Source organism: Papilio xuthus, unplaced genomic scaffold, assembly GCF_000836235.2.
Source record: "Papilio xuthus unplaced genomic scaffold, Pxut_1.1 DF827756.1, whole genome shotgun sequence".
NCBI classification, from domain to species: Eukaryota; Metazoa; Arthropoda; class Insecta; order Lepidoptera; family Papilionidae; genus Papilio; species Papilio xuthus.
In genome coordinates, this window is record NW_013530893.1 from 4,950,351 (window position 1) to 4,975,972 (window position 25,622).

The following is a 25,622-nucleotide window of genomic DNA, read 5'->3' on the forward strand; positions in this document are numbered from 1 at the left end:
TTACCGCGGTATTCAATATCGCCTCTCATAAGTTCTAGACATACACAAACTTAACCAACTTAAGTAAAGTTTTACGTGCTATTTATATCTGCAGTTGAATTAGACAACTACAGATTATAAAATTGTTTGTAAGTAGACTTAAAACAACGTGTAGATAAAAATTTATTAATCTATTAGTTGCCGAAATAAGGGTTACGTTTGTGAACTTACATTTATACATTAAATTAAATTAAAGTTAACATTCGAATATAAATAATACGTTAAATTACGTATTAGTAAATAACACAAAATCATTGTTTAAAATAAAATTCGCGTAAAACGACAACGGGGCAAACGAGCGACGGGAAAACATGGGTGATCCTCGACGCTCATAGACATACAATACTAAAAGTACTTGGTTATACGTTGCCGGCCTTTGAGAAAAAAGTCCGCTCGTTTCTTAAACGATCCTAAGTCGTACTACTTTTAATTAAATTTTATTTGGACTGTTCGAATACTTTTTAGTATTCTATTTCTCTCATTAAAAACACAATTGGACCATTACGATTGGTCCAAGTATGGATCCTTGTAGAACCCGGATCAATCCAGGAAAGTTCGTTGTACATCACAATCTCGTTCTAATAGGCGATGAAGATCTTTCGTAATTCTCAAATATTTTACTATTAGAAGTTGTAAATACAGGAAGAACGTCTGGTTTTCCATCTTCGATAATTGTATCTTCAGTTTTATCTGAGATATCTTTTTCGATTTTCGCCTTTTCATTTACGTCGTTGGTAAACTTCCGTTCACGTCCTGGTAACTTACGTGCTATTTTAGCGATGAAAGGATGAAGTAGTTTCTCGTCAAATGCATCCTCTTCAGTACCAGTAATCATCCCAATCACAGTCCCAATAATCACGCACGTCAATGTACCGATCACAGCGTACCACATATATGATACAGAATACATCTTCATCAGAGCATCGGATCTGGAAAATTAAAAAAATATATTGTTTAATAGTGTAGACAAGCCAGCAAGCGGCTTACAAAAAGACATGACATCAAATGTACAAGATCCAGGAAATTAACTATTTTTTCTTTTCTCTTTTATGCTTCTTAAAAAGCAATCAAATCATTCTTGTGATTATTATCTTCATAAAAAACTATGACAATATTCTACTCTATAGCTTAACAAACAAATGCAATACTTACATGATGGTTCCAGTAGACTGAGTATCCACCGGCGTGTGTTGCGTGCTGTTGATGGTCTGCAGCAGCGGCGTGATTAGAGAGAGAGTATGGTTCACCTCCACCGGCAAAGCATTGTGGTACACGCTAATCGTCTCATTTGGACATTTCTGAAAACGAAGTTATGGTAGATATAGATTCAGTATTATTAAAAAGTGAAAACCAACCAATCGGGGAGATACTAATGTCTTTACGATTTGTTCTGTGTTCCGTTTTCTTCAGGAAAAGGCGGTAGAAAGGACATCTGACTCTGACGTGATTGTATGTTGTTGACATATGAATGTATTGTTAAATTGAATTCCGTAATTTTAGAGTTTGGTTCTTCGTCTCTCGGTACTAAAACTACAATGGTAGTATATTTTCAATGCTAATAATTACCTCAACGGACAAAGGCAGCATTTCAACTTTATCGTTGACATACATCAGTCGCCCGGCGGCCATCCAGGTGGTAATCACGTGAGACGCAATCATCCCGCAGATGGCGCCCTTGCCGTTCGCGACCGGGAACATTGCAGCTAAAAGAAACACGCCGAGGAGAGCACCGGAAGTTGCTGACGTTACCAGCAAAGAGCCTTCCACTACACCGCCCACCATGCCCACACAGAGCGACAGACACATGATGAGGATTGCTGAAAACAAAAAACAACCTATAACTAAAAGACTCAAAAAAATAAAAAAAGATTTTCATTTGCGTGATTCATAGCTATTAAGGAAATTTACCCTGAATCATATATCTACATACACTGTCTTTTAGTCACTGTCATATATATTCAAAGGAAATGTTAACCAAAGGTATATTTACATTGCGATAATGTTTTTAACCAATCGTTAAAGGGGAATGATGCTCACATAACATTATCTGACCTGCTGGCTCTTATTACTACACATGCATTATACCAAGAGTTATGTACCGTATAATATGGCAATGATCTTGATGATAGTCAGCTGTTTCTTGTCGCTGATGCCCTTGAAGGGTGGCGCGGCCGACACAAAGTCCTCCCACGTCACCGTCGCCAGAGAATTTATATTTGACACCAGAAAACTGAAAAGAATTATAAATATTCTATTAATTTACTTATCTTTTACACATAAATATAACAGAAACCTAATTATAATTATAAATGAGTGTAGCAAATTCTAGTAATCTTTGACTCACCTCAAAGCACCATTGAATAAACTACCAAGGAACAATCCAAGCATTCCAGGGAAGAAGGAAAACTGATCTTGAACGTAGAATGGTAAAACTTCATCAGGGGCCGAGATTCTGCCAGCTAATAGTGGGTCACAGTATTTGTAGACCGCGTACAGAGTCATTCCGACAACCCAGGAAAGAGAGAACAGTATCGCTACTGCAGGTACGTTTGATAGAAGAGTTCTTCGTACTCTAGCCTCACTGGACATGGAGCAATATCTCTGGACAAATGTCTGTTGACAGCCATAGATGGATACTGACATGAACAACTGTCCAATCAGTGCTGATGCAGTGTCAACACGAACTGTTGGGTCTCCTGTGAATCTGAAACAAATGACAATTGATCATCAAGTAATTTTGCATTTAAATCCTTATACCTACTTAAAAACGTTAGGTATGCAAGTTGTTTGCTGTGTTCTTCTTATCTAATTTTTTTACAAGCAACTATAAATTTATGTGGATCTATGCCAAGGCTGAATCAAGTCGAGGACATTTTATTGCATTAGTATGTTGTTAAATAAAATACTCATCACTTACTTGAAAAATTCCAATCTTCCACCTTCGATGTTATCATTCAAGACTTGTCCAGGACCGCCGGCCTTCACTGTGGCTTGTACAATGAACGCACCACTCACTATCACCATTGTTAATGTTTGGATCACATCCGCTCTGGAAATGATAAGCAAATTTATTGAAAGAAAAAGTAACTGCAGTCCTTATTTCTAAATAATCTACTTTACAAACGTAACACCCTCCTAAATACTAGCATTCTCATGTCATGATAGTTCCTCCTTGGGTAACAAACCTAACCAAGGATGAAGATCGTTAAATAAATTGAGTTAAGTCATCATCATCACCGTCATCAGCTGACTATAGGTCCCCAACGACAAAATCGGAGCCTACCATAAGTTAGGAGTGACTAGGCCATAGTGAATCATACTGGCTCAGTGCGGGTTAGTTGACTTCACAGATATCATTGAATTTCTACGCAGATATGTGCAGGGTTGCATCACGATGGTTTCCTTTATCGTAAGAACATCGGACAAATGCACAAATAGAAAATCAAAAAACACATCAGCACATGATTCGAACCAAAACCTGCAGTTTGCAAGTCAAGTGCTTTAACACCTGAGCTACCGACGCTCTGAGTTAAGTGCTATCATTTTATTTAGGGTAACTAATGAGTAACTAAATCCTTGAACGGTACGATTGTGTTTTGACATTATCAATTCGTATGCCTGGAATAAACGAGAAGCATGAGCATCAATTGTATCAGATCATGTGCCGTCCACTCACATTGATGTAACGCCTGCAGATCATTAAGATCACATGATCGCAGCTCATGTTGATTTAAGTGTTTCAAGATATATGATACAATTATGTTTGACTGAAATCCCATTTAAATACCAACAAAATATTGAGTTTCACAAGAACTGTTTTCATATCAAAGTTCCCACGTTGAATATAAACCTTTTTCACTCTTATATTTATGAGAGAATCTGCCCAAGTATATTTTAATTAAGAATAGGATAAACTGACCGTTAAAATGGGGTATATTTTGTGAGAGAAAGGAAACAACGCACTGTGTGGAACGTCAGATATGTTTTTAAAACGATAAATTAATAACAACATTAAACAATCCTAAAGTCATAATATTTAATTGAATTTTCCTCCTCTTTATTAAACCCTTAGTTTTTTCAACACCACTTGATATCTCACCAAGTGTGTCGGTATTATTCTACATTCTGATAGAGAATTGAACAAGGATGTTTACCTAATAGCAGCTGCCAATCCTCCGAGTAGATTGAATACAATAGCGACCACAGTCAGCGCAGCAGCGGAGGCCCAGTGCGGCAGAGCTAGTACTGCATGCAGAGCGACAGTCGGTGTGTACACTGTCACTGCCAAGTTCAGCGTCTGCCGTACTAAGAATGTCGCTGCCGCCATCTGACGCACCCAGTTGGAACCAAAGCGCATCTGCAAAAAGCAAAGAAGTTTTTAATTTGGTTTGCGAATCTGCTAATTTAAGATTTCGTACATAGATTTATTTTATGGTCTTAGTGTACTGATGTGGTGTTTTTCCACGTCTCAGTCATTTTATTATACCAAAAAACGCTAAACTTTTTCCACGTTATATCAGGAACCCTAAAACTATGACTGATTTTTTAGTTCAGATACATAGTTTAGGGATTTTATTGTAAGCAAGTGGCTCTTCTAATCACATAAACTCAGAAAATCCAACTTCATCATAGCTGATTTGCCATCGGCTACGGTAAAATCTCATAGGAAACTACGACGTAATCCAAAGTCAAGATGCGAAGTGATACTACCAAAGGTTTTATTAATGCTGCCATTTGCAGCAAAAAGCTGGTAGCTGGATGTTGTGCGAAGTTTGGTACCTGTTCGTTTTTAGGATGTACGCAAACTTCTCATGAGTTTCTTATTTATCCCATGTTTTCATCAGAATTTAGATTTTTAAGCAACATAGGAAGTATGTAGTTATAAGATAAAATGTATTCTGCAAATAATTAAATTATAATAAAATAATTATAGCTATAACAAATCGAACGAGGACACACGATCTAATGTTAACGTTACCACGTGTAATTGCATAGCTCGGGTAAATTGACGTCTAGTAGAAGTCTCGATGTCAAGGAGGATTTATTAGTATTTGATACAACTCACGCCTATAACCCAGAGGGGTAGGCAGAGACCATGGATCGCCATTTAGCATGACCAAACGAACCTTCAATCCTAATCCATTTTTCACCATTTCGGAAGACGTTATGTTAAAGCAATACTCGAGTGATTAAATTAAAGATGGATTGTCGTATTTCCATTAGCAATAAGGATATCTAGGAGGTTAGAAGAATTAGGAAAGAAGCAAACACACTTTGTCACATTAAGCTTGGAAGATATCGCGGGTCAATTTGTCAGAAATCAATTACTTATTTGAGAGTACTTTACTTCCTTAACACAAATGTGTTGAGAACCGTCAATGTGATATGAGCACGTAACACCATTTATTCGTAGATTTAGTAGATCATTTATAGTACGTGATGTTTATTACTATATTACTAAATTATATTTCAAGCACGTCCTATTTTATTACAATGTTAGCAAATTTGTTCTTCCTTGCAAATACTTTAAAGATTTTGACCTTGATCTGTATTCTGATAAGAGATTGCTATTTGTTTATACTTTGTATATGCGATTGTTCATCTTACTATTATCATAAACTAGCTGTCGCCCGCGACTTCGTACGTGGATTTATAAAAAATTTAATATATAGATAAGTTAAATGAAAATCAGCTCTTCAAGGCATGAATTCGAAAAAAAAAGAATAAATAGTATCTTATGTCCATGTTCAAGCTACCTCCTCACCATTTTTCAACCATATCGGTAAAGCCGTTCTTGAGTTATAAATAGAGTAACTAACGCTACTTTCTTTTATATATATAAGATGCGAATGTTTAGATGGAAGGATGGATGTTTGAAGGAATCTGCATAACGGCTGCATGGATTTCGCTGAAATTTGGCATAGATGTAGAGCATAGTCTGGAAGAACACATAGGTTACTAATTAAGTTTTTTTTGATTCCACGCGGACGGAGTCGCCGGCGACAGCTAGATACACAAATGACTACGTTGCTAACCACTATTGTAATATTTCTATCGTATTTTGAAAATATTTAACATAGATCAAGCGTTTAATATAAATTGAATTTATATATTATAGTTCGAGGTATAAATACGCACGTGCAATATCGCAATAAGACATGCTGTTTGTTTTTAAATACAGCTAATCAAATACTCTGTCATTGCGATTGCCAGTGAAAGAAACATTTCAGAACAAATGAATTACTATATTTATCAATTGTTTACTTGCATTATATTATTTAGTATTACTTTGATGTTTTATGTTAAGAGTAATACTCAATAATTACCAATTACCAATTTAACAGCGGTAGAGCCCGCTTTAACATCTTCGCACGAATTGGAAGTGGAAATTGACTTTCCGGATGAGAGGATGCATGGAAAGGGAAAATATTTTCTTTCTGTGCATCCTCTCCTCCGTCGATTAAATGTAGGCAACGCATATGCAATTGCGTATATCTATGAGCAACGGTCACTTCGGTATTTCAGCGATTTCAGGTGGTCGCTTGCTCGTTTGCCACCTTATGATATAAAAAAAAATATGAGAGTCGAAGTCTTGTAATCTGGAGGTCCTGGCTTCGAATCCCGCCTTATACCAACCGTTTAGCCATGCCAAATGAGGACCGTAGTCTCTACCTACCCCTCTAGGTTATAAGCGTGAGTTGTGTGTGATTTTATGGTTTTACGCATATACATATTTTATCTGAATTTGTGTGAACACGAACCATAAACTTATCTACTGTGTTCTGTATTGTATCAAGTCGATTACTACTTACGACCATAGCCAAGAAGCAAATTGAAATCAAAACCATCTGACATCAAATTAGGATAAATTTAGTTACTTAGTCACTTATGTGCTATAAGCCTTCTCTTCTGTTATATATACGTAGTTTTTTGCTAAAAATATTTATGATAGATTTGCAATTATTCACCTGTAAATATTCGTAAACTGAGTTAGTATGTAGACGGTAGTAGACGGGTATGAACAGCCAGCATACGATGGGGAAGGCCAGCATAATACCGTACAGCGTCTCCCACATCGCTGACCCATGGTACACCAGCTCCGATGGGAATCCTGAGAACAAATACTTCAATTAAGTTTACTTAACATTTTTTTATATAACAGAAGGGGGCAAACGAGCAGCGGGAACACCGAGATGTTCAACGACGCTCATGGACATCAGCAATACCAGAGGAACCGCAGATGCGTTGCCGAAACTTTAACGAAGTAGTCCAATCTCATTTTTAACATAGAATTTTATTGCACCTATAATATTGTCATCCCTTTTATTCGCTTTGATAAAACAGAGACAACAATATATTTGTGATTTGTCACGACATTTGAAATTCACAGTTGCAATTCTATGTCCATTTTTGTGTTATAAAAAAATGTAAGTTATTCCTAACAAAACACAATACGCGAACGTCTTGGACGTATTTAACTCCGCGTATTCGCAACCGGTTTAAACAAGGTAAACACAATCCAAGGACGACAGGTTATATTTAAAAAAGAAGCTCTCACGGGAGTATTGTTCTAAGAGAAAAAGTTCATGTTAATTGAGAGCTTAAACCGGGAGAGAATCCATACACTTGCAATAAAGTTAAGTTGACATTTTCTGTATATTTACATTGTCTATTCATGTTTATATAAGTGTCCTTGTATATATTTAAAAATCCAAATGGATTTTAGGAAGGCTATGGAAAGTTAAAAGTTAAATTTATCCGAAATTATACCGCAAATATCGTCTCTTAATACAAATTAAAACATCGTAAATTATATTCTTAGCCCAATGGCTAATAATCTTATTATCATATTTATATTATGATTTTGTTATCTTATTTACAAGTTTTTTACTTATTTACAAGGACAAGTTTAGGCTGAGTATAGTGATGATGATGATGATGTTCTTATTAATATTATAAATGCGAAAATTTAGATGTATGTATGTTTGTTAGTAGGTATCTCCAGGATAATTGCATAGATCTCGCTGAAATTCGACATAGAAGTAAAACATAGTTTTTAGGAATATATAACCTACTAATTATTTTTAATACTATTATAATAGCTATATATATATTGCAACATATTTATATAGTATTTAATTAAATTAATTTAAATAATATATTCATTATAATACGAAGTATCAGTCGACTTACGTCCTTGTGAGTATTTCCTTAATATAAGCAAAAAAAAAAACTTCTACATTCAAAAGAGTTTTTATGCTTCGTAGTTATTAAATTATGAGAAAAATGTATTTAACATGAACTGAGTTTATTTGATGGTTCAATGGTTGCCTTAATGATTTACCAAATGGAATATTTTACTTATAAACTTACAATATTATAACATTCATAACTTTAATGGCGATCCAAGGATTAAAAAAAAAAACAAAAAAGATTTGGAATTTTTCTTGGTAAATTTCAAATATTTTTAATATTAATTATTGGTAGATTTTTGTTCGTTTACTAATATGCCTCACAATACTCGTATGGCGGATTTCAAACACCCACGACTTTTTACGCGTACCTTCGTCCGCGCCGGACGCACCGCATGCACGGCTTGCAACGGATTGCTAGTTGATAAATGCCGTCTTCACATAAAGCAAACTAAAATCCGTTGCGCGCCGTGCGATGGACGCGTACCTTTAGAGTAATTTAAGTAGAGTTTAAAATATCGAAAATTATCACCAAGCGACTATCAAAGACGGTTATAACCATAATAAAATAATTAAAGTCTATATTAGCGTGTTGAAAAATTAGTTAATTCTATGAAAACAACTTTTTTTTAGGAACATCGCGTTTATCGACTTTATTTTTCAATGAAGTAATCATCATCATTGTAAGTGTACAAAAACAATTTTTTTATCAATTCAAATGTAATCCGACTAATTTAAAAATCCTATCATTTCGAAAAGAAATAACGCAACATGTGTGCAACTGAAATTATGTTCATAATCAAAAAAGTCGACTCAACAATTATGAGCGATAAAAAAGTTTTTCGTTTTTCGCGCCGTCATTAGAAATAACGACGAAAAATCAATGTAATTTTTTTTAATAAAATTATTAAGCATGTACACAATTTTACACCATTCAAAAATTGAAAATTCGACTAAACATTGAACTACTAAAGTTAAAATTACTAAATTCCTAATATCTATTTTAAATACTAAAAGGTAATAAATAACTGTACTACATATCCATCTAAAGTAAATATTAAGTCTTATTTTCTAAAGCTGTCGCCGCAACTCCGTCCGCGCGGGATTAAAAAAAACATTCGTAGCCTATGTGTTCTTCCAAACTATGTTCTATATGTTTGCCAAATTTAATCGAGATCCGTTCAGCCGTTCTGGAGATACCTTCAAACAAACATCCATCTAAACATTCGCATTTATAATATAAGTAAGATTAATGTTTACTAAATACAAATTAAAATAATATTAAATTAAGGCAATTGTTAATTATAAAATTACACAAAAATTCACGTGAATAGACACGTGTTGGTCGTTATCATGACCCGTCTGAAGCCAAGCAAACGCTCACGTCCAACACGTGCTCGAAATACGAATGTCACTCAAAAGATCCGGCTTCTTTTAATATTAAATTAATACTAACATGTAGTTATGTTAGCCTGGTACATTACACGAAAATTAAACAGTTCTTGTATCTTCTAAAGTCACCTCTAAATTTAAATTATAGGTTCCCAAACTATAGAGAACAATAATCGTGGAATTCGACTTCACATAATGTTGTCTCTGTTTTATCAAAGAGAATGACAGGGATGGCAATATGTTCTAATGCAAGAATGGGACTTAAATCGATTCATGTAACATTTACAGTGAGACACTGTTGCACTGTTGCTATCTCTCTTATTTTCTTTAAAATAAACAGAGATAACAATACCGTTTGTTTAGTTTAATAAATAATTTTGTCATTTGTTTTTTCACTAATTCGTAAAATGGTACGCGATAGGTTAGAGAAATAAATGGCTGTCACCTGATGGGTTCAAGATTGCAAATTTTTGTTACATTTGATCCAGTCAAGTTTAGGTACCGCAATAAATAATAGATGGATGGTTGGATAGGTGGATGGATGGATGTTTGTTTGAAGGTAGCTTGAGAGTGGCTGTATGGATTTCGTAAAAATTTGACATAGCAGAACATAGCCTGGAAGAACACACAGGCTACTAACTGTGTTTTTTTAACGCTGCGCGGACGGAGCCGCGAGAGACCACTAGTAACCTACTATATTTTCCTTTTCGCTATTAATGCTTAGAATAAGAAGTAACTAATAGTAATTCCAGTAAGAAATTATAATCGTTCAGAAACACAAAGCTTAGAAAACAATTACTGGTTTACAATTGAGTTGTCAAAACGACACATCTGGCACGTACTGTCTGTTTGTAAAGGAAAAATTTGCACTATAATAATCTGTTGTATCATTAAGTCGTGAGGGTGTAACAAATATATCCTACTAGCTGTCGCCCGCGAATCCGTCCGCGCGGAATTAAAAAAAAACATAATTAGCCTATGTGTTCTTCCAGACTATGTTCTATACGTATGCCAAATTTCATCGAGGTATGTTCAATCGTTTGAGAGATATTTTCAAACAAACATCCACTAAACATTCGCATTTATAATATTAGTAAGAGATTGAGTATTATAAAAATATAATACTCACCAATGTAATCTAGAACTTACAATAGGATAAATATAGCCGATAAATCTGTATTTATCTTATATCTTGAAAATGATTTAAGAGTGTACTTGAAAACATCAACATCTACTTAGTGATGGAAAGTCATGACGCAAATAATCCATTGATAATGTTACAGTATGCCGATTTAAATCGTATCAAGTTTTGATGTCATGATAACATTTATTTCAGTTAGTAACTGTTAGTAACTAGTTAGTAACTGTTTAAGTACAAAACATGACTTAAAGAGATCATAGAATCTATATATAGTTCAAATGTGCTACCATAAATAAAATGTTTTTTTTTCTTAAAGTAACTTTATATTAACGATCCGAGTCAAAGCAGGAGAGTCAGCTCAGATCAGATCTTAGCTCAGATATTCTTGCCAATATTTAGGCTAACCTTTAGCACTCCGCTACCTCAAGTCCGGTCTAGTTTAACCTTCTAAAGGTAAACTGCAATAATTCAATCACAAAATTGCCTTTGTAACACAATAACACGTTTTACTATAACATCTCTGATCTACATAAATGGATTGGAGATTGCTTGGAAATGATAGCTTTTAGTTAGTTCCTACCTAAATTAGTTTGAATCCACACCAACGCTACAAACCACTACCATTAGCGCCAAAATGGCGCAAATCAAATAGGCTCAAAATACTACGTCTATAGCCCGTCCATTAATGAGGATAAAACACACGGGTAGTAAGTATATCAAATGCCGGATATATCAAGGTGTACTTACCAAGAAAAGATCTGACTCCAAGTGTGCCCCTAGCAACGGACAATATCATTGCCAATGTTGACACTCCTCCGCCGGCGAAGATGTACGCGCGCTTGGCACTGCCGCCGGCCGCTGCGTCCCTGCGTCGACGCCACAGCGGAGCACATGATGACGCGAATATGAAGATTGCAAACACTATGCATTCCCATGCTAACCAGCCTGTTTTCATTTTGAATCTGGAACAATAAAGAATTTATTTAAGAACGAATACAAAATCTGTTGGCTTTGCAAGGGTTAATCCGAAAATTTAGGCGCTTTCGCGTAGATTTTCCTTATTGTCGTCTTCTTTACGCTACAATGATCAATATAAGTTAGTCTATGTATTAATTCCACGTCTATGTATTTATTACTTTCAGTCACCTTAAGTAATTTCCTTTACAGAAGTATAGATTTTTTGGCAATTATCAAAGCACATCCCATAATTTAGAAATTACAGAAATCTTAGCATGTTCGCAATATCCAGGGCCGGCATCAAATTAAGGCGCGATTGGGCGGTCGCCCAGGGCGCTGGACAGAAAGGTACGCCACAGTTTGTGAATTACACTGTCTCACGTAACCTTGTAACCTCACCCCTCCCCCCACACACACACACCCACATACACACAACGCCAAATACATGATAACAAAAAGAAGGCGCCATAGAAATCTTACCCAGAGTAGTACCAAAACTGCGTATAGTCATGAATAGCACGCACAGACCTTTGTTTATTTGTTATGTAATGTTATTATCATTTAAATACGTCTTTATTTAAAACAATACTATACTATAGTACTGCGTCATATGTTACAGAGTTATACAAAGAGCCTTGTTCATGACTTTAAGTGTGAAATGTATCACCATGTTTTTAATCATTTTTATCTTATATATATAAAATTATCGTGTCACAATTTTCGTTCCCATACTCCTCCGAAACGGCTTGACCGATTCTCATGAAATTTTGTGAGCATATTGAGTAGCTCTGAGAATCGGCCACATCTATTTTTAATCCCGCGCAGACGGAGTCGCGGGCGACAGCTAGTAGTCATAATAAATATTACTTAATTAAATTATTTTGTTGTTTATAAAGATTGTTTTCTGAATAGAAACAGAGTATGTCAGAGAAAATATATGACAAATAGTGAGAAGTGTAAACAATTTTTTGATAATAAGATTTAATATTTTTTATTACGTAGATTGGTATTAATGCTTCTGGTGGTGGAAAGAAAAATCTTGCGTAAGATCCTGGGCCCTACACAAAGAGAAGACGGCAGGTGGAGAATAAGCTACAACGCGGAAATTGAGACGCTAGTGGGTGAGCCGAATATCATCGGAGAAGCAAAAGCTCACAGACTCCGATGGCTGGGCACCTCATGAGGATGAGGGAAAATCGAAAGGCCAAAGCAGCATATCTCGGGACCCCGACTGGCCGCCGACCCATCTGTTGGCCCAGGTACCGCTAGCGAGACGCCGTAGAGTTTGATTTGCGGGAGCTACAAGCGAAGGACTGGCAGCAAAACAGGTTACTTTGGCGATCTCTTGTGTCGGAGGCCAAGACCCACTTTGGGTCGATGCGCCAGCGGAGTAAGTAAGATTGGTTTTAATAATAAAATAATAAAAAAATAGTAAGAATTATTTACTATTAATATATAGACGAAATACAACCAACAGACGAGTTTAATATAAATCGACCTTTCGTTATTAAAGTTTAAATGTCAAAGTATCACGCTGATTATATTTGCAAAAAATTAGTCATAGATATTTTTGTTAACAACTTTAACAGGATCCTAATCGTAAAATAAAAATTATAAAGAATTCTATTTTAACAACTTACCAATAATCTGTATCAACGAAGTCGGCTAAAGCAAAACTTGTCAACAGCCAAGCATGTCAAGCAACGATAAATGTCGGTTAATTTAATCAGTCCCTAATTAAAGGGATCTTCTGTTTTAAGTTTTTATATAATTAGCTAACCTAGCAACGCATTATAATGACCATATCAATATTAAAAATATTTTATATTTCAAATAAAACATTATAGATTATATTAAAAGATTGTTTAGTACAATTGCCGAGTCAATCAATTTTATTTAAAATATTATGGCAGGTCTATCACAGCTGTAGATCTATGTTTGTAAGTAAACCTATAAATAAACGTTAACCGGGACTTGTTCCCGGACCTATTACAGACCGGTCATCAAGATCGCGTATAATTTAAATCTAGAAACTTCTTAGGATTCTATCTTTAGTTCTAACTTGTTTTGTAGTCAGCAAACGATAGTCCACATCGTAGGTACATGGATATGAGTAGCTACAGAGGCGGAATACACCGTAGCGTATACGTCGCAGTAAGCGCTATTTAATCACATTCTGACTCAGGAGGGCATTCGCGTGTATGTATATCATTTTCATTGTAACCTAAACCAATTTTTAAGGAGATGTTATTCGATATGTATTCTCCATCTGAATGTAGTAGCAGGTACAGTGACCATCGGTTTATGAGACGAAAAATTCCTGTTTAAAACATATTGTTTTCTCTGTTTCGTCAAAGATAGAGACAGGGATGATGATATATTTTATACGGTTTTGGTATCAAAAATCACAATGCAAATACTTTATAATTATCAGAATAGTTTTAATAGTAATGATGGTCTCATAAGATTAAGTATTTCCTTAATGCTTTAAAATTAATTTAATTGATTTAAATCGTCGTTGTGAATACCTCCCTGTCTTCACTAGACGGTTCAAAGATAACACTGTCTCAGAAAGATAACTCGTTTGATATCTATTTATAAAACACTGAATCATTTACAACTAGATTTATCAGTTGTCTAATGTTATCATAGCAATTTAAGATAATTTGTTATTATTATTAAATTTAAGGTATGAATTCTTATCAAAAGATTAGGGTTAAGAGCTCGTTTTTATAATTATAAGGTAGTAAACGAGTAAGTTATATTAACAAATTGTAAATAATTAATTAGCGTCGAAATAACATAACGTGTTTCGTCGGATACGTTTTCTGTGAGAGCGTCTGTGCCTCAGGGGTTTAGGCACTTGACTTGTAATCTGCAGGTCTTGGGTTCGAATCCCACTATGCACCAATAAGTTTTTCGATTTTTGATTTACATATGTACATTTATCCGACGTTCTTACGGTGAAGGAAAACATCGTGATGCAACCTGCACATATCTGAGAAGAAATTCAAAGATATGTGTGAAGTCAACCAACCTGGAATGGGCCACCGTGGTTGACTATGGCCTAATCACCCCTAACTTAGGGTAGGCTCCGAGCTCTTCGATGGGGATGGATAGTGAACTGATTATGATTAGATTTTGTGTCTCTAAGTATCTCGAGTTTGTAATTCTTTACGAATGGCTCAAATTGTATATCGTCTGCGACGAGACTAAATAATTGTTTATTTATGCTGTAAACGTAAATGCTAGTCACTTCTTATCATTTGCTTGCTGGCGCGTGAACGCAATCGTCTTACTGAGTGGTGCTATTAACGGATACGTCTGTGCAGGCCCCACACGTCACGAATTAATTAAAGTTTTGATGAAAATAATTTACAAACCTGTCTATTATTTGAAACGTTATATCAAAAAACATGCCTATTTTTCGAAATTATTTCATAATATTCTAATCGTCAAACTTTATTACTTTAATAAAAATTCTTAACTTTTTTTTTAATAAACATATTTTGATTCGATAACAACCCATATTGTGATTTTTTTACATAAGAGAAGAGAGCAAACGAGCAGCGGGAACACCGAGGAGTTCACCGACGCCCATGTACATCAGCAATACGAGAGGAACCGCAGATGCGTTGCCTGCTTCTAAGATGGTGATTAATCCAACCATGAATATCCACTACCGAAACTCATTCAAATACATATCGCCATCTCTCTCTTATTATCTATCAAAAACAATAATTTCCACAAGTGTTTAAGCAATAAAAATCCGAAGATAATGGATTAATAAACAATCATATTTTGTTTACTTTTACAAATGAAAGTGTTTGAAAACACTTCGTAGAATCACCTTGTAAGTATATGTTTTGTCTACGCAATGAATAGAGACAAAATAATTAATCGCACAATAAAATTCTAACGTGTAGTATCCTGAACGTTATTAGTATGACAGGATTCCAGGGCCGCATTTATTATTATGATATATAAAAAAGATAAAAAATTACTTCTTGTTGGTAATAACATCGTTTTCAATTTAAAAATAATTAAATTCATTATTAATTATAATGAGAGTTATAAACCAGTAATAAAAGTATTATATTATATTTAATTCTAAAACATCCTGGATAATACTTAGGACATATCATTGTGTTTAAATCACATGGATATCCCGGCCTATCATTTCCTATTAATGTTATAAAATAATAATTGAAGACTACGTGATGTCAAACTATAGTTGAATGAACATTGTAACAACAGATAATAAATGTTGAAGTATTATTTTTATTATAATTTGTATCCTCATTATTACATTAATGTACAGAAAAAAGCTGATATAAAAATGATTTGAAAAAAATCACAAAGTCTCGCTTTATCAATACTGCACAAATATAGTCCGTTAAGTCGTTTAGGCTTCAGTCAAAATGGCACGGCGTAAAACATAAAGTCCGACCCTGTATATTCCGTTTGATCCTTATGACGTCATAGGAGTGAATCGTCAAATCTGTCAGAATAATAATTACGTACGCGTATTTAATTTAAAATAGTAATAGATTAAAATTGCACCCAGTGAATAATATAACGTTATTACAATACGACGAAGTAAAAAAAAGTCCTCGGTCATTTAATTTTTATTTCAAATAACTCTGACCGGTTACATTGTACATCAAAAACCCGATGATTTCTTCACGCCTGTAGCACACAGAAGAAACGAAGCGTAATCAAAGCGAAGCGAACATCGAATCAGGAGAACGAACCGAAAACAAAACAAATCTTACTAATATTATAAGTGGAAATATTAACATGTTGGATAAAACATAGAAGAACACATAGGCTCCTTATTAAGTTTTTTTTTTAAATTCCGCGCTGACAAGTTACGGGAAAAAGCTAATAGTTTAATTATTAGATTCGTGTTGACGTAGTAAGCTTGTCTTTTATTCGATTAATAAACGAGTGACACACAACGTATAAATATCAAATCACGCTTCGCTTCGGTTCCGGTTTACCCGTTGTGTGTCACTGGCATTTATAAGTCGTTTTTCGTAATTAAACGTATGAAACGAGATCTAAAATCTAGATAAAACATTAAAACTCACGACTAAGAAATAACATTTACGTTGTGTCGGACAATTTTTGTATAATTATATGTTTTTGAGGAAAACTCAGTATATTTTATTGTTGAACCGACACTTCTAAGTTGTAACAGGGAGGGGGAGATAATCACGAAGTGATTACTAATAATCGTATACTCTCGAAGATTAAATGAGAAAATAACATTCTGTGGGTTTCTGAGAGCAATATATCTGTATAAAAATAGTCACTTGTCATGATCTTTGACAAAATAGTGATAACAATATTTGAAACAGGGAATTTGGACTCTGAAATCCACCGTCGGACAATTAAATTAAATGTGGTCAAAATTCGAACATAAATTAAAAGCAAAGAATTAATTTATTAACAACTAGCAGTGACAATCGACTCTTTCCGAGCGATAAAAAAAATAAATAAGCTATGTGTTGTTCCAGACTATGTTCTATATCTGTGCCGTTCATCAAGATCCGTCGTGCCGTTCCAGAGATACCTTCTAATAAACATCCATCCATAAATTTTAAGTGGTGTCAAATTTCAAGCAATTTCCTTAAAAATGGGTACACAGATTTTATTTCATAACTTATCGTTTTAACTAATTAAGAAATTTTAAACAAGACGTTACTAATTTTTAAATAGGTTTTTAGCTAAAGGACAAGCAGTCGTAAAATACTAATAGCGTGCCTCGAAATACGGTTCCGTTAATTTATAATAATAGCCTCTAACACGGTCACATACAAGGGCAAACCTGATTATGAGTTAATCAATGAAGCGAAAAAACGCATGGCAAATACCAAGAAACGATTAGGATATAACTAAACATCTTTATGTTTTTGTTACTTACTAAATTTTGAATTATTAAGCTGCCGACCGAATTTAACAATCGATCGATCACCATTCGCTTGTCTTAGGTATTTTAATCAGAATGTTTTATTCATTCGTCCCTTTAATCCTAATCCAACTTAAAACCACGGGATTGAATTTATCATCGTCATCATCACAGTCCTCGGAGCCTACCCTATGTCAGATATGTAGGTTACAAGAAGTTTTCCTTTAAGGTAAGAACGACGGATTAAACACATTGGTACTGTTAGGAAGAAAATCCGAAAATATGTATTGACCCAACACTAGCCTTACTAAAATGTCGACGTTTGCGTCCCCTCACTAATCATTCTGACACTGGAATTTGTAACGAAAGCACGACATTCGCGCCAAAGGATTCTAACTAATAACGACTTACATAGGGTTTCAAACCCAAGACCTCCAGTCAAGTCAAGTCCTTAACCCCTGAGCCATATCACTCTCTTGATTTGACAATTAAGCTATTTTTGTTTTTAATTTCATACAAAGTAGTGAAAATATTCATCGTATTAATCTTAAGGATTAACCGCAGTCCTCACGGCATAACAAAAAGTATTTTACACATAATTGAACATCTTTGTTTCTTATTCAAGTTCAATGAACTGGTTGTAAAGCAATATTGCCTTAACTTAAATCGTTACATGTCATCCATTACTTTACTGGTACTTGTATACATAAAAAATGCATACTTAATGAACTTAGTTCCAAAGAAAAAACGTTACGTGATTGACGTTAACTTTTTTTCTTGATTCATAATGGACTTAATTGATGTAAAATTGCTATATTACGAAGTGAATCAAAACATATAGACATACATCTCTACGGTTAAATTTATTAGTAGATGTATCGTAACCTTAAAAACATATACTAATATTAGAAATGCGAATGTTCGGATGGATGTTTGTTTGAAGGCTACTCCAGAACGGCTGAACGGATCGCGATGAAATTTAGCATATATAGAACATAGTCTGAAAGAACACATAGGCTACTATTTTTTTTTATAATTCCGCGTCGACGAAGTCGCGAGCGACAGCTAGCTGTTTTAAAAATTGCTCATTTTAAATCGTTTAAAACTTTACCAAATAAAATTAAAAATATACTAAAGAAACACGAGTGGCATATGAATTGGTTTTTGTTTGTGTTAAGTTTTTATCGCTTGGTAACTTTTAATCATTGCTATACAAAAGATTTAAAAAACATACCACCAGGTTATATTATCCAAACAACTGTAAAAAAACACATAATATATTTCTTATTAGCTGTCGCCTGCGACTCCTTTCACACCGAATTAAAATATTTATGAGTAGTCTGTGTTCTTCCAGACTATGTTATACATCTGTGCTAATGAAGATCTGAAAGTACCTTCTAACAAACATCCATCTATCTAAACTTTCGCATGTATAGGAAGATTATAATATTTTATTTTGAAAAATAGATTTGATATAATCTTTAGTGTGCAGTGGAAATCAACGTTAACACAAAATAATACGCTAGAAAATTCTAGACATCTTTGTTTAAAATTTATTTACATCACAATTTGTTCCAAATCATCGTATATCATTGAAATAGCCGAGTGTAATTTCATGGTGTTAACAGTCGTAATGTCATATGTTACGTCAGAGGGCGTCGATGGCTCAACGGTTAAGACCTTAACTTGTAATCTACAGGTCCTGGGTTTAAAGCCCGCGATGCAGATTTTCATGTGATTTATTTGACGTTCTTACGGTTAAGTTAAACATCGTAATACAACCTTCACATACCTTAGAGGAGATTCAAAGTTATGTGTGAAGATACAAAAGAAAAAGTTACAAAAAATGACACCTTGTTTAATCTATAAAAGAAATAAACATTTGTAAGACTGTCTATAAATTTTACAAATTATTATAATCTTTGTCTAAAAACAAATCATCAATTTTTCGGAAGCCTTACAATCGGTCAAAGAGTTTACGGCGCAATAGAGCCGACATAGTTCACGCAAAAAACTATTCTAACCAAAAACATTATGCAATATACATAATATTAGTATTTTAAACCAAAGTTAAGTAGCCAGTAACATCCGGTAGAAAAAAAAACATTATTAATCTACATACCTTCTGCTTCAATCAACTGTTACGTGGAACAAACGATTTTAAACTTTATGTCGAACTTACTAGAGTACACTTTACAAATTAATTCCTAAAGTTCATTAGCTATAAAATTTTAATCCGTTACCGCGACAGTTGTGGAATTTCTGCAATTTATGTGAACAGATTGATCAAAACAATCATAAATTAAGTGATTTTATGAACGCATAATGAAATTACACACACAGAAACTCCGGTCATTTCATGCCTAATTTTAGTCCTTTTTCCTCCCGTCATTTTCCCAATATTTTCTTGTAAGGATGGGTATGGGAATCGCATTTGGAGGAGTGAATGCATAGGAAGGGTAAATATACTTTCTGTGCGTCCCATCCGCCGTCGGTTAGAGGTAGGCAACGCGTCTGCAATTGCGAGTCTATGGGCATGGTCGTTTTGCTATTTTAGCGAATTCGGGTAGCCGCTCGATTGTTTGCAATGTTATATTTAAAAAAAATAGTATGACAAATTCAATTATTAAAAAAAATAATTCTAGACTTGATTTTTAGTGTAACTTTTTACAAGTATTTCAGCCGTGAATTGTAAAAAAACGATACGTAATATAAATTAGCATAAATTCGAATTTAACAATATGTAAAAGTCAAAAGCCAGAACTTATTTTAGTCACACATCAAACAAATTTTTCCCTAACAAACAAAATACCGTTTTGTCATCGTTCCAATGAGTGTCGAAGCAGAAAATGATACCAAAACAGAAATATATGTGAAAGCAACGCGCACGTGCTCCGCGAGTGATACGAAACGAATTTGGCCACGCTGCCAAAAGTCGGACAAATTCAGTCACAAATAGTATGGACAGTCGTATAATATAAAGCATGAAATTGAACAGATAGTCATTTTAATTAACACTGTCTTATATCTAGGAGTAAGTGGAATTTAAAAAGAACTAAATTAGAATCGTATGTGTCCTTCCAGGCTATGTTCTACATCTATGCCAAATTTCAGCGAGGTCCGTTAAGCCATTCCGTGGATACCTTCTAACAAACATCCATCTATCCATCCATCTTAACTTTCTCATTTATAATATTAGTGCGATAATAAATAGGATAAGCCGGACTCTTATAATGAACACTAAAACATTTCGCTCTTTCATACTAAATGTATAAGTCTCCTAAGGTGACCAATTAAGTCTCTGAGTATAGCAGTTCGAGATGTACGGATAATATAGAATATCGATTATGTCCGGCTATTATGTACATCAATACAATCTAAAAAAAAATCATAAATATATGTGAAGTTAACCAAACCGCACAGAGGTTGACTATGGCCTAGTCACTAACTCACTGGAGACGTATAGTGAGTTGCCGATACCAAAACTGTCATCTTAAGCGCCAAAAATAATATTGTCCTTAAACTTTCCGTGCCCTGTGCTCATTTCGCTAATGAATATTAGTAAATTTCCTTACTGACGTAATTATAAAGCAAAACAATACTGTTATTCAGTTGATCTGTTTAAATAGTCATGAGTACAGATATGAATATGACTCATATTTCTCAGGACTGTGGGATAAAAGGATGTTTGTCAGTGAGGAAAGGTAAATTACAACGGATTTCAAACAATGAAATAGTTTGAAGAAATTGATTCAATACCTTGCTGTTTTAAGAAGTTAAGTAAAGTAATCCTTCAAAAGCGTCAATAGCCTAATGGTTAAGGATACGGATTTCCGATCACGAGGTCGGGGCTTCGAATCCCGCCACTCGACTATTTTCGGAAAACCATATCCTAGCACAAGCATAGAGCTTAGTAGGAATGGTAGAAGAAATATAAGTAAATTTACAAAAAAATATTTTAGAAAAAAAATAAAAAAAAACAACACAAACCCCTTATTCTAGGTTAATTTGATTAGACCAATTTATCTTATTTGTAGTGCATCGGTGACGCAGTTCTTAAGCGCCTAAGTGGACTGGACTGAAATCTACAGTCCAGGTTCGATTCCCGCCACCAGTATGTTATCGATTTTAGAATAACATAAGTACATTTATTTAACCCTCTTATGATGAAGGAAAACATCATGATGCAACCTGGAAATATATGCAAAAAACTTCAAAGATATGTGTTTATGGTGACATTCAAAACGCAAATCATGACTCTATGCAAGTAAAAATTGAGTTGAACTGAGAGTCACTGATTTGCTTCATAAGTGAGCCATGATCTAATCTGCAGTTCATCAAACATAAAAAGAAGCAATCCTGGTCAATTGTGTTGAAAGCTCATTTCCTATTGTTTGTTTTTAATTTCTTTATATTTATCTATTTTATAAAAACTGAGGAAAAAGACAAAATGATTATAAATTGTGTTAATAACTTACTTCCTTTTTAATTATCTTGTTGTAACATAAAAATAAAAATAAAAATTCTTGACCTTAATTTCCAGAACGCATGTACTTGTAACTCGTAACTTAACTGCGCATTAAATAACTTAAAGTAAAAAAAAACTACTTATTTACAACCAAGTATGAATGATATGTTAACATATGAGATATAATAACAAGTAAAACAAGAAGCAAAGACAGGAATCTCAAAAAGGGATGGGACAGAGGTTGTCAAACTGTAATGTAATCTAGTACTGAGATTAAACAGACAAATTATGTCTTTATCCTTAACTAGCTGCCCCCCGCGACTCCGTTTACGCAGTATTAAAAAAGCTTTATATAGGCTACTTATATGTTCTTCCAGACTATGTTCTACATCTGTGCCAAATTTCAGCGAGATCCATACAGTCGTTCTGGAGATACCTTCAAACAAACATACATCCATCCATCCAAATATTCGTATTTTTTTATAATATTATATAGTATGAAGTAAGATAGTATGCATAGAATAGCCTTAAGAGCAATTAACAAAACTTACATCGTTTTTAGACGAATCAGAAATGCTTTAGTTCAGTGAAAAAAAAAGAATCTGGGAATATATCGGATAGATCAGCCAGATATAGTATATATTACGAATAACCAAATAATCCAGTGAGGGTTATAATCTTAGTTCATTTATTTTTGACATGACATTTGACTTTGAACGTCGCGTTGTCGAAAAATTAATTTATAGTGTTATAGTTTGAGAGCCACTGTCTGGTAACATGTTTGAGGAGGCAACGAGTCAGTTTGTATTTATAAAATGGAAGCCACGAGTCTCACCGCAGCTATAGCAAATATCATATAACAACTACATAATCATACATAGCAATAATTTTTTATTCCAAATTGAAATTTTAAAGTTACTGACTTTTTTAGCTGTATTCTAATTTCCAATATTTTTATGACATTTTTCGTACAAGATTTTCGGCAATGGAAACTCTATTTGACTGTTACAGTATTGAGTGAAAAAAAAATAAGAAGGCCGACTGTGTTAACTAAAAAAAAATCCATTAATTTTTTCTTGAAATATTCTAGATTCCAAAGATCTGTTCACTATGTTTATTTTTATGTAATTACATAAATGAGAGCGTCGGTGGCTCAGGGGGCAAGCACTTGACTTGCAATTTGCAGGTCCAGGGTTCGAATCCCGCCATGTACCAATGTGTTTTTCGATTTCCGATGTACGTATGTACATTTATCGATGTTTTCCTTCACCGTAAGAACGTCGGTTTTTACGGTGAAGGAAAACATCGTGATGCAACCTGCACATATCTGAGAAGAAATTCAAAGATACTCGTATGTGTGAAGTCAACCAACCCGCAGTTGGCCAGCGTGGTTGACTATGGCCTAGTCACCCTTAACTTAGGGTAGGCTCCGAGCCCCTAGGTGGGGACGTATAGTGAGCTGATGATGATGACATAAATGACGCATTTGACTTTCATTCGATAAAAATTATTTATAAAGGTTATAAAATTATTGTGTACCGTTTAAAAGTAAATAAAAGCGTATTAATTACTATAATAAAAAATCTTTGTTTTACCTTCATAGTAATTGACTTTGTTAAACAAAACATTTTCTTTAGAAAGTCTTGAACAATGAGTAATAAAAACAGAAAAAAGTAAAATGTAAAAAATATACTGTCCTCAAAAAACGCACATTAACCTTGTCTCCCTATTTTTTCTTCCAGTTTTATTTATAATGACAAATAATTTTTAATTTACAAGAAACCAATTATACTTGGTCAGTACTTTTTACTAGCGATCTTCATCAGCACAGAAAAAAATAACTCTAAATATCCCCGCAGCAAAATCGGTACACCCGTTGCGGAGATCACTCTTAACAAACACGACCTTGCAGACAGACAGACAAGAATTTCAAAAATTGTTTTTTTTGTTATCAGCAACACAAATACTTTATTATTCGAAAAATAAATTTAAAAAAATAATTATTTATTTATGTCAAAAGAATTACATTTCATTGTGATGTGTTTATACCGTACTTAAGTACGTATAAATTAAATTAATAATAAACAATATAACATAACCAAATTACATGTTTATTTTGCATTGAGATTTGCAGATCAATGAACTATAAAGTTATCTTTTTAATATTTTTGTCTGTACGTGTGTCCTTCTATTCGCAAATGCGCGTCCATTTCATGTTATCTTCGAAATCGTAGGATATTTTTTTTTAATTCCAGGCTGATATTGTCGCGCTAGCTAATTAAACTATAAGATTGATTTTAAATTTATTTGCAAAACATTACAATATTTCACCATATTGTCATTCCTTGATTTTATTTTATGACGCCTTGGTACTTTAAACCAAGACGTTATTTTTGAGAATTTTTTTTTGTTGGCAGATGAATACGAAACATTAGATTTTCGTAAATTATGTATGTAAATTTAAAACTCATAACATCTACCTACCCTTATGAGTCACATTTGTAAATATAAAAACATGTTGCAGTGAACAAGTAAAAACTTATTTCTTATTCATCAGTGCATGCGAAAAGATCTTAAAGATTATGTAATTTATATTCAGAAAAAAAAGGACGCTAAAAATAAACGAAAAATCTTAAGCAGAAATTATTTAGATAATCAGTCGTCTTAAAAAAAGACAAAAAGGAAACTGGTTCTTTTCAGTTTGGAAACTTCGCTTTAAAAGAACAAGAACCATTGTTTTATTTTAATACATTATTCAAAAGATATTTTCCATGTAAATGTTTCAAACTACAAATTCAAATTTTAATAATATCTTTGAAATGATTATCATCCAATGAATATTTAACATATCGGCTTTGAAAGGGTTAAAGGGTGTAATGAAAACAGACCATAACTACACTAATTAATTTTAAAGTCACATAAAAACCAATTATAATGATATGTTCAAAATAAGCATAAAGATTTCGTATTCTTGTTATTTTAGTCTGAAAATATATTTCGTGTAATCGAAAATTTAAAAAAATATCCAAAATATTTTACCAAAAACAAAAAATAATTATAACTTGTACCATTAAAAAATAAAATTCAAATTAGTTGGCCGCATTTAAAAATGACGAGGTACAAAAAATTAATGCCCGCAGATCAATCAATCTGATGATAAACAAAACAACGAATACTTACAAAAAGTTCCGCAAACGCTCACAAAAATAGACGTAAACTTTGGCCCGCGTCCACTCTTGCACAAATAAGACACACACGTCTGTCCGCGACGACCGCCGCGTTTCAATGACTGACACCGTCTGCACTGCTAGTGTAGCCTCGCCTTTATATTTATAATTATTATGTTTGCGTTGTAAACAAAAATTCATTCTGATTCAATCTACATTGATTTAAGATGTCTAAAGTAAGAAGACTCAGCGGTTTTCAAGTAGCAATTTCCTCCTGAAAAAATACTTCGATATTTGTACTTACTGTGCTTTCCTTTGGATCACTATAAGCTTTTTATTGAAGCTTTTCATC

At 33.8% G+C, this 25,622-nt stretch overlaps 1 protein-coding gene across 1 annotated transcript; it reads right to left on the bottom strand.

The window, feature by feature from the left end:
• Nucleotides 1-276: 276 nt before the first annotated feature.
• On the bottom strand, nucleotides 277-25,397 carry LOC106116395 (sodium-coupled monocarboxylate transporter 1). The gene is made up of 10 exons (XM_013310220.1): nucleotides 25,284-25,397; nucleotides 11,512-11,726; nucleotides 7,008-7,150; nucleotides 4,194-4,396; nucleotides 2,957-3,088; nucleotides 2,384-2,743; nucleotides 2,139-2,269; nucleotides 1,606-1,856; nucleotides 1,192-1,337; nucleotides 277-968 (listed from the first exon to the last, which is right to left on the bottom strand). Exons 2-10 carry the CDS (start codon nucleotides 11,717-11,719, stop codon nucleotides 605-607), a joined length of 1,938 nt encoding a protein of 645 aa, XP_013165674.1. The 5' UTR covers nucleotides 11,720-11,726; nucleotides 25,284-25,397; the 3' UTR covers nucleotides 277-604.
• Between the last annotated feature and the right edge of the window lie 225 nt (nucleotides 25,398-25,622).